The sequence below is a fragment of the Motacilla alba genome, chromosome 10, assembly GCF_015832195.1.
Source record: "Motacilla alba alba isolate MOTALB_02 chromosome 10, Motacilla_alba_V1.0_pri, whole genome shotgun sequence".
In the NCBI taxonomy this organism is placed as follows: Eukaryota; Metazoa; Chordata; class Aves; order Passeriformes; family Motacillidae; genus Motacilla; species Motacilla alba.
In genome coordinates, this window is record NC_052025.1 from 8902852 (window position 1) to 8918048 (window position 15197).

General features: G+C 42.4%; 1 protein-coding gene across 3 annotated transcripts; it reads right to left on the minus strand.

Annotated features, from left to right (window-relative positions):
* Positions 1 to 4550: 4550 nt before the first annotated feature.
* Positions 4551 to 14933, minus strand: LEO1 (LEO1 homolog, Paf1/RNA polymerase II complex component). 3 transcript variants are annotated; one of them, XM_038146892.1, is made up of 12 exons: positions 14802 to 14933; positions 13317 to 14042; positions 12970 to 13074; positions 12344 to 12438; positions 11530 to 11675; positions 10069 to 10153; positions 9646 to 9740; positions 9236 to 9370; positions 8415 to 8550; positions 7935 to 8121; positions 7566 to 7663; positions 4551 to 4834 (listed from the first exon to the last, which is right to left on the minus strand). In XM_038146892.1, the coding sequence occupies exons 1-12, from the start codon at positions 14857 to 14859 to the stop codon at positions 4730 to 4732; spliced, it is 1971 nt and encodes a 656-aa protein (XP_038002820.1). In that variant the 5' UTR covers positions 14860 to 14933; the 3' UTR covers positions 4551 to 4729. The 3 variants fall into 3 exon arrangements, with proteins under 3 accessions (XP_038002820.1, XP_038002819.1, XP_038002821.1); XM_038146891.1 differs by having other exon boundaries at positions 12970 to 13077; XM_038146893.1 differs by lacking the exon at positions 4551 to 4834 and adding an exon at positions 4857 to 6153 and having other exon boundaries at positions 12970 to 13077.
* Between the last annotated feature and the right edge of the window lie 264 nt (positions 14934 to 15197).

Here is a 15197-nt window from a genome sequence, read left to right on the forward strand (position 1 = left end):
AATCATGTCCAGTAAGTATTTCCATCTGTAGATTTAAAGGAAGTTTTGACCATGAGAGACATGAGAAGTGGAAAATACACATTCCATATAGATTAAATACACTTTATATATATATATATATATATATATATAATATACTATACTATACCACAATATAATATAAATAATATGTAATTATATATCATATATAATTATATATTATTATATATTATATAAAATATATATGATAATATATACTTTATATATATTCCATATATATTAAATACACATTCCATGTATATTAATATAGATATAATTTGTATTTATACATGGATATATGTGAAAAAAAACCTGGGAATGGTATTTATAAAACACCAATCCCTCTTTATCTGCCCCTCATGAATTTTGACTCACACAGGAAGGTTCCTCTGCTGTGAGCAAAGGGAACACACTAATAGCTCACAGCATCTCCTTAGCACAGAAATAATCAACATTCTCTAGTGTTTGACTTTTCTAAAAAGGTTTTCTTTGGGAAAAGGAACTTCAGGACACTATCAGAGCAGCAGATGTTTACCGAGATACAGTCCAAGCTGGAATCATCTCCAGTTAATTGAGAATGAATCTGAAGTGCTGCCCAGATGCAAGTGACCCACAGGCAGCAGAGCCATGGAGGGGATAAGGGGAGCACTCTGCAGCCTCCCACTCCTCGAGGGGCACAGGGGCTGATCTCTAGGGAGCAGCCACGGACAGAAGGAAATGGGAAAGCTGTGTCAGGGAAGCTCAGCCTGGACATTTAGAGAAGGTTCCTCCCCCAGAGGGTGGGTGCCTCTGGAGCAGCTCCCCAGGGAAGTGGTCACGGCACCAAGCTGACAGAGTTCCAGAAGTGTTTGAAGGCTCTTTAGTCCCATGGAAGCAGCTCTGAGGAGCAGCGAGCTGGGCTCACCAATCCTCATGGCTCCCTCCCAGCCTGAGATCCCCTGGGACTCCATGTGCCAAACCCTTCCTGCAGCTACAGCAAGTGCCTGTTCTGGAGCATCCCAGAGCTCACTGTCAACAAGGGTCTTAACAAGGGCTTAGGTGTGAAACTTCCACGTCTTTGCTCTTAATTCCTCGTGCCCTGACACTACTGTGGAAAACAGCAGTATCAATCACTCAGCTCACAACAGAAAAGCCTTCACCCAAGGCAACTGTGAATCCACTGCTTCCAAAAGAAGCTACAGCCCCTTAGATGATGGGAGAACACAATGCAGTGGACTGAGCTGTTTGCAGCACCAACCCCCTGATGCGAGCTGAAGGCAGGAAGGAACCCTTCTGAAGGAGCTCTCTACAACACTGTTATTCTAATACAAAAACCAGCCATTTGCAAGTGGAGATCCTGGGAAAACATTACCTGACCAGTCACAGCAGACACAAACCTAATTATCAACCAGACAAGCACCATAAATAACCTAAAGAGATGCACAGATGTTACCTCTGTGATAAGAACAGGGGCAGTTAGAGCTGCAGAAAACTCTGGAGCTCATTCAGTCACTACAGGACAACACCTGGTATCTTTGAATATTCATTCCCCTGTCCCATATTTTTTTTTTCATCCCACTGGAATTAAGGATATTTAAAATTCGATGTGGCTATTTTAATACCCAGCAAACACTTTTATTCACAGCAACATCCTACCCAGCATGTCTACAGTAAGGGCAGCCAGATCAAATTAGCTGGTTGTCAAAATAAAAGTCAATATATTCCTTATATATTCCCACTATCCATGACTGCAAGAGAAGGAAGTGCCCTTGGGTTTATTTGAAGACGTAATTCCATAATGGAATTCTTTGGGTCAGTGGGTAGCAATGCCTTCAGCAGCTGGGCTGCTCTTCCCTGACCTGAAGGCTACACAAACTCCCAGGACATCCCAGTGCCAGGGCTCACTCCCTGGGACACTCCCTGGGCTCTGACAGGCCCTATTCAAACCTGCCCTGTGGCAGCTATGCTGCTGCTTCCTGGCTTGTTGGCAAATTTCTGGAAAGGTTTCAGTCCAGACCTGAAATGAACACGGACAGACCAGGCACAGCCTGTAACTGCACACTGCACTGAACGCTGAAATAAAGACCATTTTGTCCTGATAACTTTGGAGAACATCTAGTAATAAATTCCTGTACTTTCCACTGGAGATACTCGTCTTTCTTCCCAAGAAAGCTTCATTTGCACATCCTACTTAGGAAGGAGAAAAATTATTTCCTCGGGGAATGTGCCCTCCTCCTACCTGAGCAGGAGTATTTTGCTTTCACAGCAGCGCTCGCTCAGGCAGTGAGAGGTCAGGGCTGAGCTCTCTTGACACCGTGCAACACACCTGAATCTTTTACCAACCCACCATAAGTACTAAAAGGCATTAAAACATGAGCTTTATGAGCCTTCATTCCATCAACAGACAGACTGGGGGGCTGGGAAAAGGGAGAGCTGGGAAAAGGGAGAGCAAAAACTGTCGAGTTAAATAAAACCATACATTAGACCCACAACTGAAAAAATACTGGGGATAAGGCTAAGTTCATTCAAGTGACTTTAATTACAAGATGATTGTTAAACCAATTTAAGCTGAGAAAACACTTTCTTCAAGTCCACATTTAAATAAGACTTTAAAAGAGCAATTTACAAAAGACGACAGTGTAAAAAATTACTTCTTTTCATCTTTGTAATCCACAAAAAGCCTCATTTTTGGAAGCTAAAGTAGACCACTTACTTGGTAAAGGCTTAGTCAGCATCAAACTTACAAAAGTGATTAAAACATTTTCACTCTTAGGAGTGTAGTAAAAATAAAAATAGCCAACATTTCCATTAAACTGTTATAAAAGTAAACACATTACCAGTGAAATGATGCTGTGTTTCCATATGCCAAATTTGTTGTTTTAGAGGTATCTGGGAGACTTTTATGTGAAAGTACAGCACGTCACATCCATATAGAATGAGTGCCTTCCTAAACAGCTGGCTTCTTTCTGAGAAGGTTACCAGTGGAGAGCAGGTAACCTCATGTAAGGAACCAGTCTCCCAGCAGAGGTCTAAACTAAGAGGATTACAGGGTCAAAATTCCAGCAGCTGGGGGACTTTATCTGCACATTAAAGAGGCACAGAAACTCTCAGATAAGTATTTAAGTATTAAAAAAATAAGAGTTTCTCAGGCACTCAGACTTCCAAGATGAAATTTTTCACCTTTTCTTGTTCGCAGTCCCCACTGCAGTCAGCTGCTCAGCAGAATATATTAACACATGCAGAGCTCTGTGCTCTGCAGCCAGAACGCTCCCGTGCCTTCCAGACACAAGCAGAGGCAGAGCATTGTGGCAAACAACTATCCTAGTTAAAGGTGACAGAAGCAGGATGTCCAGGTTGAAAGCTCTAACTCAAAGAGCCAGGAATGTCACAAAGAAAATGCTCACTGTGAGGCACTTTCTCCCTTCTGTTTTAGGAAAAAGCCAAATTTAGTTTGGCAGGAGAGAGATGAGGACCAGTTCCTCTTCAGTAACTACCAGCTACTTTATTTCAGCTTATGTAACACAAACCCACATCATAAACTTTGCACAGCATCACTCAATGGTTTTGTTTGTAGGCGAGTTCAGCTACTTCTGCTTTCTCAACTTCAAGTCACATTCAGGCTTGCAGGACTATGTGAGAAGGCAGCCAAAAGAGCAGCACAGATAACATATGAATGCTCTCTCATCAGTGAGAAAAACTGCACATTGTATTTCATCTCTGAAAGAAAGAGTGGAAAAGTTCAGCTATTTCTTCTACTGTTTCCCAGCTGGTATTGTATTGTCAAATAAGGTGTTTTAAAAAACTGTAAACACAGCAATGGTTCTGTCTAGAACATTCTCCTCCAGTGATGTCCCAGCTAAACAAAACTTTTTATAAAACCTACCAGAAACAAGAAGAAATGGCACCATAAGAATTACATGAGATTTTGAGACATAATTGTCATGTTGCATTTTTTGCACTGTGATTCATTTCATCTTTTAAAGGAGACTTTCAGCTCTGCTGGCAGAAATGTCAGTTTTGTTGAAATAAGTGCTTTTACTCTGACATTTACATCACTGGCACATGATTATTATTATTATTATTGTTGTTATTATTGTTATTACTGCTCTGGCAAGATGCAAATATTCATCTGGACTTCAATGCATGAAAAATAAATGCCTTATGTGATCAGTTAACTGTGAAGTTCATGCAGTTATAATGATTTACTCAAACATGGCAAGAAGTACTTTTAGTCAGCAAATTATACCAGCATAGTGATGTACTGTCCAGTAAACAGAAATAAGGAATATCTGGGGAAGAAACAGAGTTGCACTGTACCACTGTATGTTCTTAGCGAGCTCTATCATCACACCCTTGTCAGGCAAACTTCTCATTGAAGCATTCCACAGAGATTAGCACGGCTTCTCCTAATGAACTCACAAAGTTAATGACCAATTCACTTGGTAACCAGCTACTACACTTCTCAAAACTGAAATGCACTGTGCAAGATGAAAATCAGCACTGTGGTGATCCCTGGTGCAACATTTGCTGCAATGAGACGAAACTCTTAAGAGTCAAAGGAAGTCAAAAAAACTTTATTCACACCAGAAACGCAGACTTAGGAATGTTCCTTTATCAAAATAAGCCCCTTATGGTTACTTACATCTGTGCTCTAACAGAACTGTACAATATATATAAACATATATATAGAAAAAACAACAACAAAAAAATCAACTGCTGCGCTTCCTTAATATTAATCATCATCTTCTTCCTCTTCATCACTGATCACGTATTTCTTAGGCTTCTTACTTGCTTTGTCATCATCATCTGCTTTTCTCTTTCCAGAAGGTTCGCCTTCCTAAAGGCAAAAAAAGGACAAAAATAAACCACCCTATTTCCAGTTAAAGTAGAAAAAAAAAACACAGAACAACAACAAAAAGACCTCAAAGTCTTTCTTGTAAGAAAAGCAAAATTACTAGTTCTAGTTTTTCCATTCTGTGCTACTGTGAAGCAGGGCTGGTTCTGTGCCAGTCCTTACCCTCAGCACTGAGTGGCTGCTCCCAGTGTCACACACAGACCAGGAGGGTCCAGGAAGCTGCAGCTCCATCCCCTCGCTGGCCCTGCATCCACACCTGCTCTGCCTGAGCATGGCATGCACAGAGTCTCTCTCTGCATTGTCTGCATTTACAGCGTGAGGGGCACTCTCAGCAGGTCTCATGAGCATGGACACCTCCTCCAATTTGCATACAGATGCATTCCCTTCAGGCAGCCCCTGCAGCTTTGCTAAGTTTTCAGACTGTTTATACCTGTATGGTCTGAATCAGAGCTACTGAAGCAAAGAAGGAATTCAGGAAGTGGGCAGGCATTTTGCTCATCAGAAAGACAAAACTAAACTAACTGCTCTCTAGCATAAAGAAAAAAAATTAGGAGGAATCATTGGCATTCAGAATCAACACCAGTTAACAGTCCAAGAAATGTGATGGCTTATAGTTTATGAAGCTTCAAAGAGCTGGTCAAAGGAACTGAAATTACTGAGTTAATTACCTGCTTACAAGCAACACCATAAAGACTTTTATAGGGCTGATCTTCAGTTTTTAGGTCATGGAGTCAACAGGTTGATTTTTGATCCATGCACATTTCCACCAGTTCAGTTTGAATCATCCTTCCAAACAACATTTTAAATCACAAGTTGTTCAGGCAAAACTCATCAATAGTGACATGAGGAACAAGTGGTAACTCAACTGTGGTTGAAAAAGAAGTGTATCTTCAAAAATACTCTCAGACCTAAGTAACCTCATCCCTTTTCCCATTTGTTGGTTTTGGAAGTGTGGGTTTGGAGTTTTTTTGTTTTGCTTTTTTTTTTTTAAAGCAACTTGCTTGGATTTTAAGGAGGAAAGATTGAGTTCTAGAACTTTAGTGTTTCAGGACTCCAAGGAAAAATTATTTATCCAAAAGCACTTGATTCTACATTAACGTGTTCAGTACGTACCGGGAGAATCGCAGTTATGAAGGAATTTTAAGCAGGGAAAACAGAACTTAACAGGGGTGGGAATCTCAATGATAGCTTCTTCCTCAGAACAAACATTCTCTTGTAATCTAGCTGGGCTATTGTTCACTGAGTCATCTTCCTGTTCAGCAGAATATCCCCATTAACTGCAGCAACAGTGAAACTACTTGCTGTGTGGTGATAAAGTACATTATTAATAACAGACTGACATTTGCAGTAATGCTAACAAATTGTTATCAGCACAAAGATTTGTGCTCTGCTGTTGACTGACAGCAGGTAAAAGCAAGTGAGTGTACGAGGAAGCCAGAGCTCCATATGTGTGGGTATGCACTGAGCACCACACTCCCCCTGTGGGGACTGAACACAAGAACTCGAGCACATGGGGTTTTCTGTGACACCGCAGCACCACTCCAAGGCCCCAGAGGAGCATTACCTTCCAGTCACTCTAAAATGGAGGCTGCTGCTCCTCAAGCAGCTGAGAAATGCTGCTGATTAGACCTTTTCTTCTGAGACAATGGAACTGACAAGTCCTCACACTGCTGTATCATGAACTAACACATCTAGTAAGAGTCTTAAAAAGAAACAATTCAATTTCTACTAACAAATGCTCACAAAATTAGTTTTGTCTACACGGCTCCCTGTGGCCGTTACATTCTCTGATAGATTAAATTTTTCTGATGTAAAATAACAAGCCAAGAATCTATGTCTTTAGAAGACAAAACTAATTTTTACTAATTTCACTTCACATTACAACGCCTGTTAGTGCAAATAACTCAGCTGACTCTGTAACAGCACCAAGAACCTGCATTCAGCACACAGGAAAACACCCCAGGGGCTGGGGAGTGAGGCCTCCCAGGGACTTCACAGGAAATACAGTACAGAAATGAAAATGAGAGCAGCTTACTCCTTGTGTAACACTGCAGTGCTGTATCAGCAGTGACAGACTTGAACTAAACCTCAAATGCAATGTTCACAAAAACTCATTTAATAAGACCCAGCAGTCATAAATTACAAACCAATAAAACACTTAGATTTTTAGATTAGGAAACAGCACTACTGCTGTAGCTAACAGTTAATTTGATCAGGGCCCAATGTTTCAGACAATGCTGGGGTGATGGAAAATGTATGTTTAGCAATGGACAATAAGCCTTTTTAGCTCAGTTTTTTAACTCTTCTATTTAAAAAGAGCAGAAATACTATGTGAAAATGCTTCCACTATTTCTATAATAAACAGGAGAGGACCATGTAACTTAGGTAACACTGCACTAGGATTTTAATATTAAGTCTTCTTACTCCTTGCATAATTTTGGTAAATTCATTTTACATAACTCTGCATAATTTTTTTCCATCTTTAATTCAGCAATAACAATAGTGTCCTCCTTTGGGAATCACTCAGGTCTGTGAACTAATGCCGTGCATAAGAAATTGGTGATTAATTACCATGGAAAGCATGCCAAGTCAAATAATACATTCATCATGGCATAAATGAAACCACAGCAGTCCCAAGTTTAAACACAAGATTTAGTGAAGGAAATGTTCCTCATTAAAAATGAACAGCTTAAGAACAAAGTCTTTCTCTTACCTCATCACTATTAAGTTTCTTTGCCTTGAGTAGTCTTTGGGTTTTATCTTCATCTGAGCCTTCGTCACTGTCAGAAGAGTAGATTCTAGCACGTTCCTCTGCACGTTCCAGAAAAAAAATAAAAAGCCAAATATGTTTATCTGAAACTGGTGTGGAAGAGAGAATATTAAAAATGTCTTATATTTAGTGCCACAAAATGTTTGCAGAACCTAAGTCCAGAATAAACAAAATAAACTTACACAAACTGAATTAACATGTCTTCATGTATCGAATGAACTGGCAAAATCCTATCTCACCAAGGCTCTCCTGTGCAATTACCCTGTCTGAATCACACAGGCCTAATGACACGCTGTTAATGTTTATGATTACCTCTGATGCCACCTTTGTATCTGTTTTTGATAGCTGCCAGACTGATTGCATCATCCCCCTCGTCCTCCTCGTCGTAGCGGTCGGGCTCCAGGTAGCTGGCGCTCAGCCCCCGCTGGTGCTGCTTCTCCCGCATCCGCCGCTGCTGCGACTCCCTGCGGATGGAGGCCCTCAGCCTCTCCTCTTCTTTCTGCCCAAACACACAAGCAATCAACTGAGGGATAAAAAACCCCCAAACCACCTCAAGAGCGCCTCGTATTCTACTGTAGCTCTTTACACAGCGGTGGAAAGGCTGCAAATATTCTCCTTGTTTTGTCATCTGCCAGGTTATCAAGCCACACCCATGGACTGGAACTCTTGCTTAAAACTCCAAAACATTACTGCTTTTTCATAAATCACAGAATATTCAGAAATGTCCAGCTCTATTACAGTTGTGATAATTAAGATTAAACCAGCAGATCAGGGAGTTCCATGCCACAGTACCTTGATCATTTCTGTGCGCTGAGACTCTGGATCACGGCCTGCCATTGGCAAAATACGAATTTTCTGGGTCTTTGAACATCTGTCTGCCAGAGACAGAGTCATCTTCCTGTGAGTGGCACTGTCTGTAGAGTGTGGCCTGGTAAAAAATTGCTAGGGGTTAAAAACTTCTTTAAGAAATATTATCCATTCTCAAAAGACTATGGTAGGGCCAGCATACTTGAGGATTCAGGGGTTCATCTGCACAAAAGTAAAAGCTTCAACCCTTTAAAAAAAGTATTTATGTGCACTGTAACAGCTACTGGAGACAGCAAGTCTTCTCTCAGTAAAATTACCAGTCCAGCCATTAACAGCTGGACTCAAAGCTCTCTAAGGCCTTTTTTACCCTTAATGATGCTAGAATCCTACAACTTTTGACCCTTATCAACCTAAACATACATCCTCCTCACAATTCTCATCAATATCTCAAGAAGCAGTTGCCATCTTGATAGCAACTGTACCTCAGACAAAATATTAATTTCAGGGAATGGTAGTATTTTTTTTGACTCAAACGAGGACTTGCATGTGAAAATGCAAATTAAAACATGTAAACAAAAAACCTATATGTAGCCTATATAATGCAAGAAATGGCACATTAACATTCCCAACTTAGACACCTAATGTAGGACAAATCTTACTGAAAAACTGAGTTTGGAAAATAGCACATTCTTACTAACCTGTGAAGCTCTGAAGCTTTACAAACTGGTATATCTAATCTCTACATACCAGTTACAACATTTAATTGCAAAAACAGTATCAACATTTGATACAAAACAGCAGTTTACCTGAAGGTTAACTTGGTCTTGAACACAGCCTGTCCTTGCAGGCCTGTCCCTTGTCTGATGAACAAATGATTGTGGTCTCCTTGTAGCGGCGCCTTGTACACGTCAAAGACCTCATTGCCCAAATGGAGGGACATGCTTCAAAGAGAGTGCCACATCAGTTACTGGATAAAGCCACTGCAGTCTATTTTTCTGCCTCATTTCTAAATGGAGAAAGCCTTCATGTTTCCTTTTTTTATCTAGCCAATAATTATATTTCAATCTAAACTAAGCAGAGCATAAACCTTTCAAAGCACTGAGACTAAAATAATTTGCACCGTGCAGCACTGATGTCAAAGTTTGCTGACCTTCCAATTTTGCATGTCACTGCAAGAAGAACTGCATTACTTCAGTAACAAAGGGTGCAAACTAACCTTCCATCTGACCATTTAACTATCCGTGCATTACTTTCTCTGATCTCATTCCCTTCCTCATCTCGTCGCATCCGCCATCGTATTGTGTTTTCTACCTGTAGGGGGAAAACAACAAAACAGTTTTTCTATCTCATAAGGAATACTGTGGTTAAATAAACTCTATATAGGTCAAGAATTGCAGTTAGAAAGGCTTGATATTTTGTGGCATAATGCAAAGAAATAAAGGTGAAAAGTATTGCTTTTATAGGTGAAATGCAACTGTCAAGCTTTAAAAAAATTTATTACTAAAATAGATCAACTTCCCTCAGTGTCCACACTTTCATAATCTGAAAACTCAAAACACCATTCCACAAGATGTGAAACAGACTTTGAAGGAAAGTGCCTAGGGGAGTGTGAAAGACAAAAGAAAAATTAATACTATACCTTGAGTTTTAACCTAGTTCTACCTTCTTCATCAAGCATCTCCTCATCTTCAAATTCATCTTCATAATACTGGGGATCAAAAGGTCTGCAACAAATTTTACAACACATTCTTAATTCTTCTAAGAAAATTAATCCAGATTATTGCAGAGTTGTGCAAATTTACAGGTGCTTGAGAGGTTTAGATTATTCCCTGCCCACAACAGCAGGCACTGCAGCCAGGAAATTCACTGCACTAATTCCCAGCCTGGGGGCCTGACCCAAGTGTCCTTTCTACCATCTGCTACAGAGTAACATTCACACTCTCTGAAGGTTTCAGCTGAAGAGAACAAATCTGCCTCAGAAAATTCTGTTTCCTTATGTCAGCATGATGAGGTCAGGGCTAAGCATGGAACCAAAAACATACGAGATCATACAAGGAAAAATAAAATTAAAGACATATTTAATAAATGAGGTGAATTGGGGGTTTTCTAAGAGCACAATCTTTGTTGGTTTTTTCTTTGGTTTTATTTCAATCTCAAAACCAACCAAAGAGAAAGGAAGATGAGATTGTTTTTCCTCTCTTCCATCAAAAAATCTGATGATTGTGCCACAAAATGTTTGCAGAACCAAGTGAGTGAGTGGGGGGAAGCCCTTCCCTAACCTCCTTCCTCACAGTTCCTAGGCTGCTCAAGGGGAAAGTGATGGACTCTGCTACTGCACAATTCTGTTTTCAGTCCTGTCTGACCTCCAGAGACCACCAGGAGTTCTCTCACTGGTACCCAGATTTGGAACAGCTCTCCCCTGAAACAGCCGGGAGTCCCAGGCCAGGCGAAGGACTGAGCTGAGGTGTGACCCCAACAAGGCTGTGCTGCCAGCTAAAACTGCACCTTGCAGCAAGGCAAGAAAGCTGCTCCAGAGCACTCAGATGCAACAGCACTGTGCTGCAAGCGCTGAAGGAGGCCTTTAGGGCCAAACCTAACATCACAAACAACTCTAATAACTGATTTTGCTGCTCCTTAAGCATTCCAGTAAATGTCTTCAGCTTGGATTAGACGAATGGGAAAACAAGTAACCAGCCTCTTCATAAATTGTACATTTAAGATACAGGAATAAAAAGGGCCCTATTCTGAAATTCAAAATGATGTTTTTAATCACTGAAAGTGCATAAGGATCAGTGCATTCGCCTTTCACATCTCTGAGAGCCTAAACTTATGCCTACAATTAAACTGATAACATGTGCTTTCAATTAAACTACATTTTTGTCTGGTTTTTACAGACAATAAGTTATTCAATCAAGCTGAAACCCACCTTCATAATAAAATTACCTGATTAGAAAACAACAGCCATTACTATTGACTAATCACAACCAAAAATATCCATCTTAATGTCAACAACTTTACACAGAGTAAACACATACTAAACAAAAACAATATAGGGGAACACTAAAAGACTTTATCAATCCTGTATTTAATGTGCAATTACCTGGGCTCCACACTGAGGAAGTTGGGCAGCTTCACAAAATACAAATCATTACCCAAGTCTGTGTTTACTTTTGGTATTTCTACCTCTATTCTGGTCTCTGGAATAGGCTCTTCTTCCTGCTGTTCTTGACTCAGCCCATTCTCATCCTAGTCAGAAAAAAAGAACAGGAGCATAAGTGAAAAAATCTATCTGGCTATTGCAACTCTAATAATTACATTTTGCTTAAAGAAAAGTCATTCATAGGTGCAGAGAGATCAGGAAGATTTGGATAAAAGAATTCAGGCATTTTCATTGAAAGGAATTCAACTCATCATTGTCATGTGGCACTTTAAGTGACTTCAAGCACCAGTGTAAACTCAAGAGACCAAAGACAATAAAGAACAGGAAAAGGAGCCAACAGAGTTTTCAGCTGAGCACTGGAGACTGGGGGACACTTTTTACCAGATTAAAGAAGGTATTTTTATCTGTTATCAATAAAAGATGAAAAATTATCATAAAAATGAAAGTATTTATCAAATAGATGCAATAAGGCAGCAAAGACAGCTATGGCTTTGTATTTTATTTGGTAGCAATCAAACTATTCTTTATATTTTTTTAGAGTTCAAAAAGTGGAGCAGGGATGGGGAAAGGCAGATAAATCTGATATTGTTATGAACAAAATTTTAATAATTCTTTCAGCTGGGACAAAATTATCTGTAATGCTACTTAATGTCACTACTGTTTTTTCTCACTAGAGTATTACCCAATTCAATTGGTGTTCTGCATTTCAGAGTGCAGTGGCATGGTAATTATTTCAAAAATCAAGTCCACTCACAATGGGCTGTCCTGGGGTTGGTGGCTTGTCTTCTCCATCACTCCCTGAGGAAATGTCATCGGCACCTCCAAACAGATCCATGACATCGGCATGCTCTTCAGCAGAAAAATTCCAATGTTAAACCACACATATATGTGCACACACAGCCCTAATGCAAGATTTATTTCTCAAATAAGGAAACCAAGTTGAAAAATGGCAACAGAAGAGTGTAAGATAATATAAGATAATCCTTAATCAAGTAACTGAACAGAAATAAAGAAATTTCATTATGTATTTTGGAGGTTTTACTTCTCAGAAAATAAATGCCTCTTCCTCAGCCAGCTAAGCCACCACAAAACATAGTACAGGTTCCCCAGGCTGCTCTTATTAAAGGTTTTTCAATATCTTTCAGATAGTATATTTTCAGATCTTTCAGAGAGAATATGTGCAGAAGAGAAAACTTGACAGAGCTATATGGAGAGGATCAGCATGTGCATCCCACACAGAATTCCTGATGGCTGATTGGTTATTTCCATGGCACCGTACAGCAAACGCTACCAATTCTATCAAGCCCTGTAGCTGAGGAACGGCAGGCTCAAGAGGAGGATTAAAGGACCCAAAACCCCACAAACCCCCCCAGCATTTACCTTTCTGCCCTTCTGTGTCACTCTCTGCTTCCGAATCTGACGCAATTGTTTTCTTCCGCTTCATTCGCAGAACTTCATCCTCGCTGTCGCTGCCCCTTGCAGACTCTACTAACGAGCATAATTATTCTCAGCAAATTAAAAATTTTGGTCCACAAAATTTAAAAATTCCTCTCTATTAATAAGCTCTGAAAGTGCTGCATCAAAAAAAATTGCAAAGATGACTACAGTTAAAAACTATGAAATCAATGCCCTTACATTGAAGTTTCAATCTTTTCATGCCAATGTGAACAAAGCAATAAAGAGAGACTAAAAGAGCAGCAAATCATTATTTCTGTATTCATTCCTACCAGATTTGTGCTCTTGCTCCTCCTCATCGGAATGCTGGGCCCGTTCCTCATCATCAGAGTTCTGAATCTTCTCCTCCTCAGACCGCTGGGCCCTTTCATCATCGTCAGAGTTCTGCATCTTCTCCTCATCTGAGGCCTGTGGCCTTTCCTCATCATCAGAGTTCTGCATTTTCTCTTCATCCGAGTTCTGGAGTCTTTCTTCATCATCAGACACCTGTGGCCTTTCATCTTCATCCGAGTTCTGCACCTTCTCCTCATCGTCAGAGTTCTGCTGTCTCTCCTCATCATCAGAGTTCTGCTGCCTCTCCTCATCATCCGACTGATCGCTTTTGTCCTCCTTGCCCCACTTCTCATCCTCCGAGTGCGCCTTCTCAGAGCCGTCTCCCTCGGAGCGATGGCTGCCCTCCTCGGAGCCGTGCTCGCGCTCGTCCTCGTCGTCGTCGTGCGCGGCCTCGGACGCGCTGTGCTGCTCGCCGTCCGACTGCTCGTTGTCCTCGTGCTCCGAGTGCCCCGAGCCCTCGGAGCGGTTGTAGGATCTCTCGGAGTGGTTGTCGCTCCCCGAGTGATGGGATGCCCCTTCGTCCTCGCTGTCGTCTCCGAACAGCTCCTTGTTGCTGGGTTTGATGGCCTCCCTGTCGTCGTCCTGGTCGCTGTCGCTGCCAGAGGCGTTGCTCCCGGAGCCAGCGTTCTCCTGCTCGGAATCGGAATCAGAGCCAGAATCGGAGTCTGCAAAACGAACATCACCCGTTCGGGAGTCAGGATGCCCCGCCGAGGATGCGTGTGCATTGCTTTCACAAAACCCCCGAAAACGCAACCCACCCCCAGAGAGAACCTACAGGGAACGGTCAGCAAGAGCAACAAAGTTACCGAGAATAGTAAAATAAAATGGCTGCTAATAAAAGCACAGCCCAAGAAAGGCACAATGAAACATGATCGATGGCCCAAAAAGTTTCAAACCACAAGCTGTGATCTAAGACACTAAAACTGTAGATGGAATAAAGAATCACACAAACGAAGGTAACAACTGAAATAGTGAGGCCTTGACCAAGTAACTAGACAGACGCAGTTTATAGGATCCTACAAATCCAAAACTGTCACTCTGCATATTTAATCCAAGCCATCTACCCAGGGAGGTTTATGACAATGGAGCTACTCCTCACTGCCCAGGCTGGTAAATGCGGTTTCCAACAGGACAATAAAAGAACACCTGCTTTGAAAAGTAATTTACAGGAACGTCAACAAGAATTTTTAAAATGTCAGGGACCTAAACCAAGTATTCCACTGTTTCCAGAACTCGGCTGCGGCCGAACAACCCTCCCTGCAGGCACCCTCCCCGCGGCTCCCTCCCTCTCTGCCGCCCGCGCTCGGGGGCCGCGGCAGAAGCGGGGCGAACGGGGCAGCCCGCGGCGGGGCACCCGGGCAGAGGAAGGGAGAGAGAGCGAGGAGAGAGAGAAAGAGAGAGAGAGCGCGAGAAGCCGCCCACACCTTTGTGCTCCGGCTCGGAGTCCGCGTCGCTGCCGAACAGATCCGCCATGTCGGCCATGGCGGCAGCGCGGCCCTACCGGCGCGGCGCAGTGACGTCACACGGAGCGCCGCTCGCGCAGGCCGCCCGCAGCCCGGCCGGGGCCGCTCTCAAAGGGGCTCCTGCTCTTAAAGGGGCCGCGCCCGCGGCCGCGAGGGGACACGGCCCGGACGGGGAGCGGCACCGCGGGGCCGGGGCCGGGGCCGCGGCCGTGGGTGCTCGGCTGCTCCTCCGCACGCTCCCGGCGTGCCTGCAGCGCCCCGCACAGAGCAGCCGCCCTCCCCTTCCCTCCCCTCCCGGCGGCGCTCGCTCGGGCCCCGCAGGTGCCGCTGTGGCGGCGCCGCTCCCGCGCCGCGCTG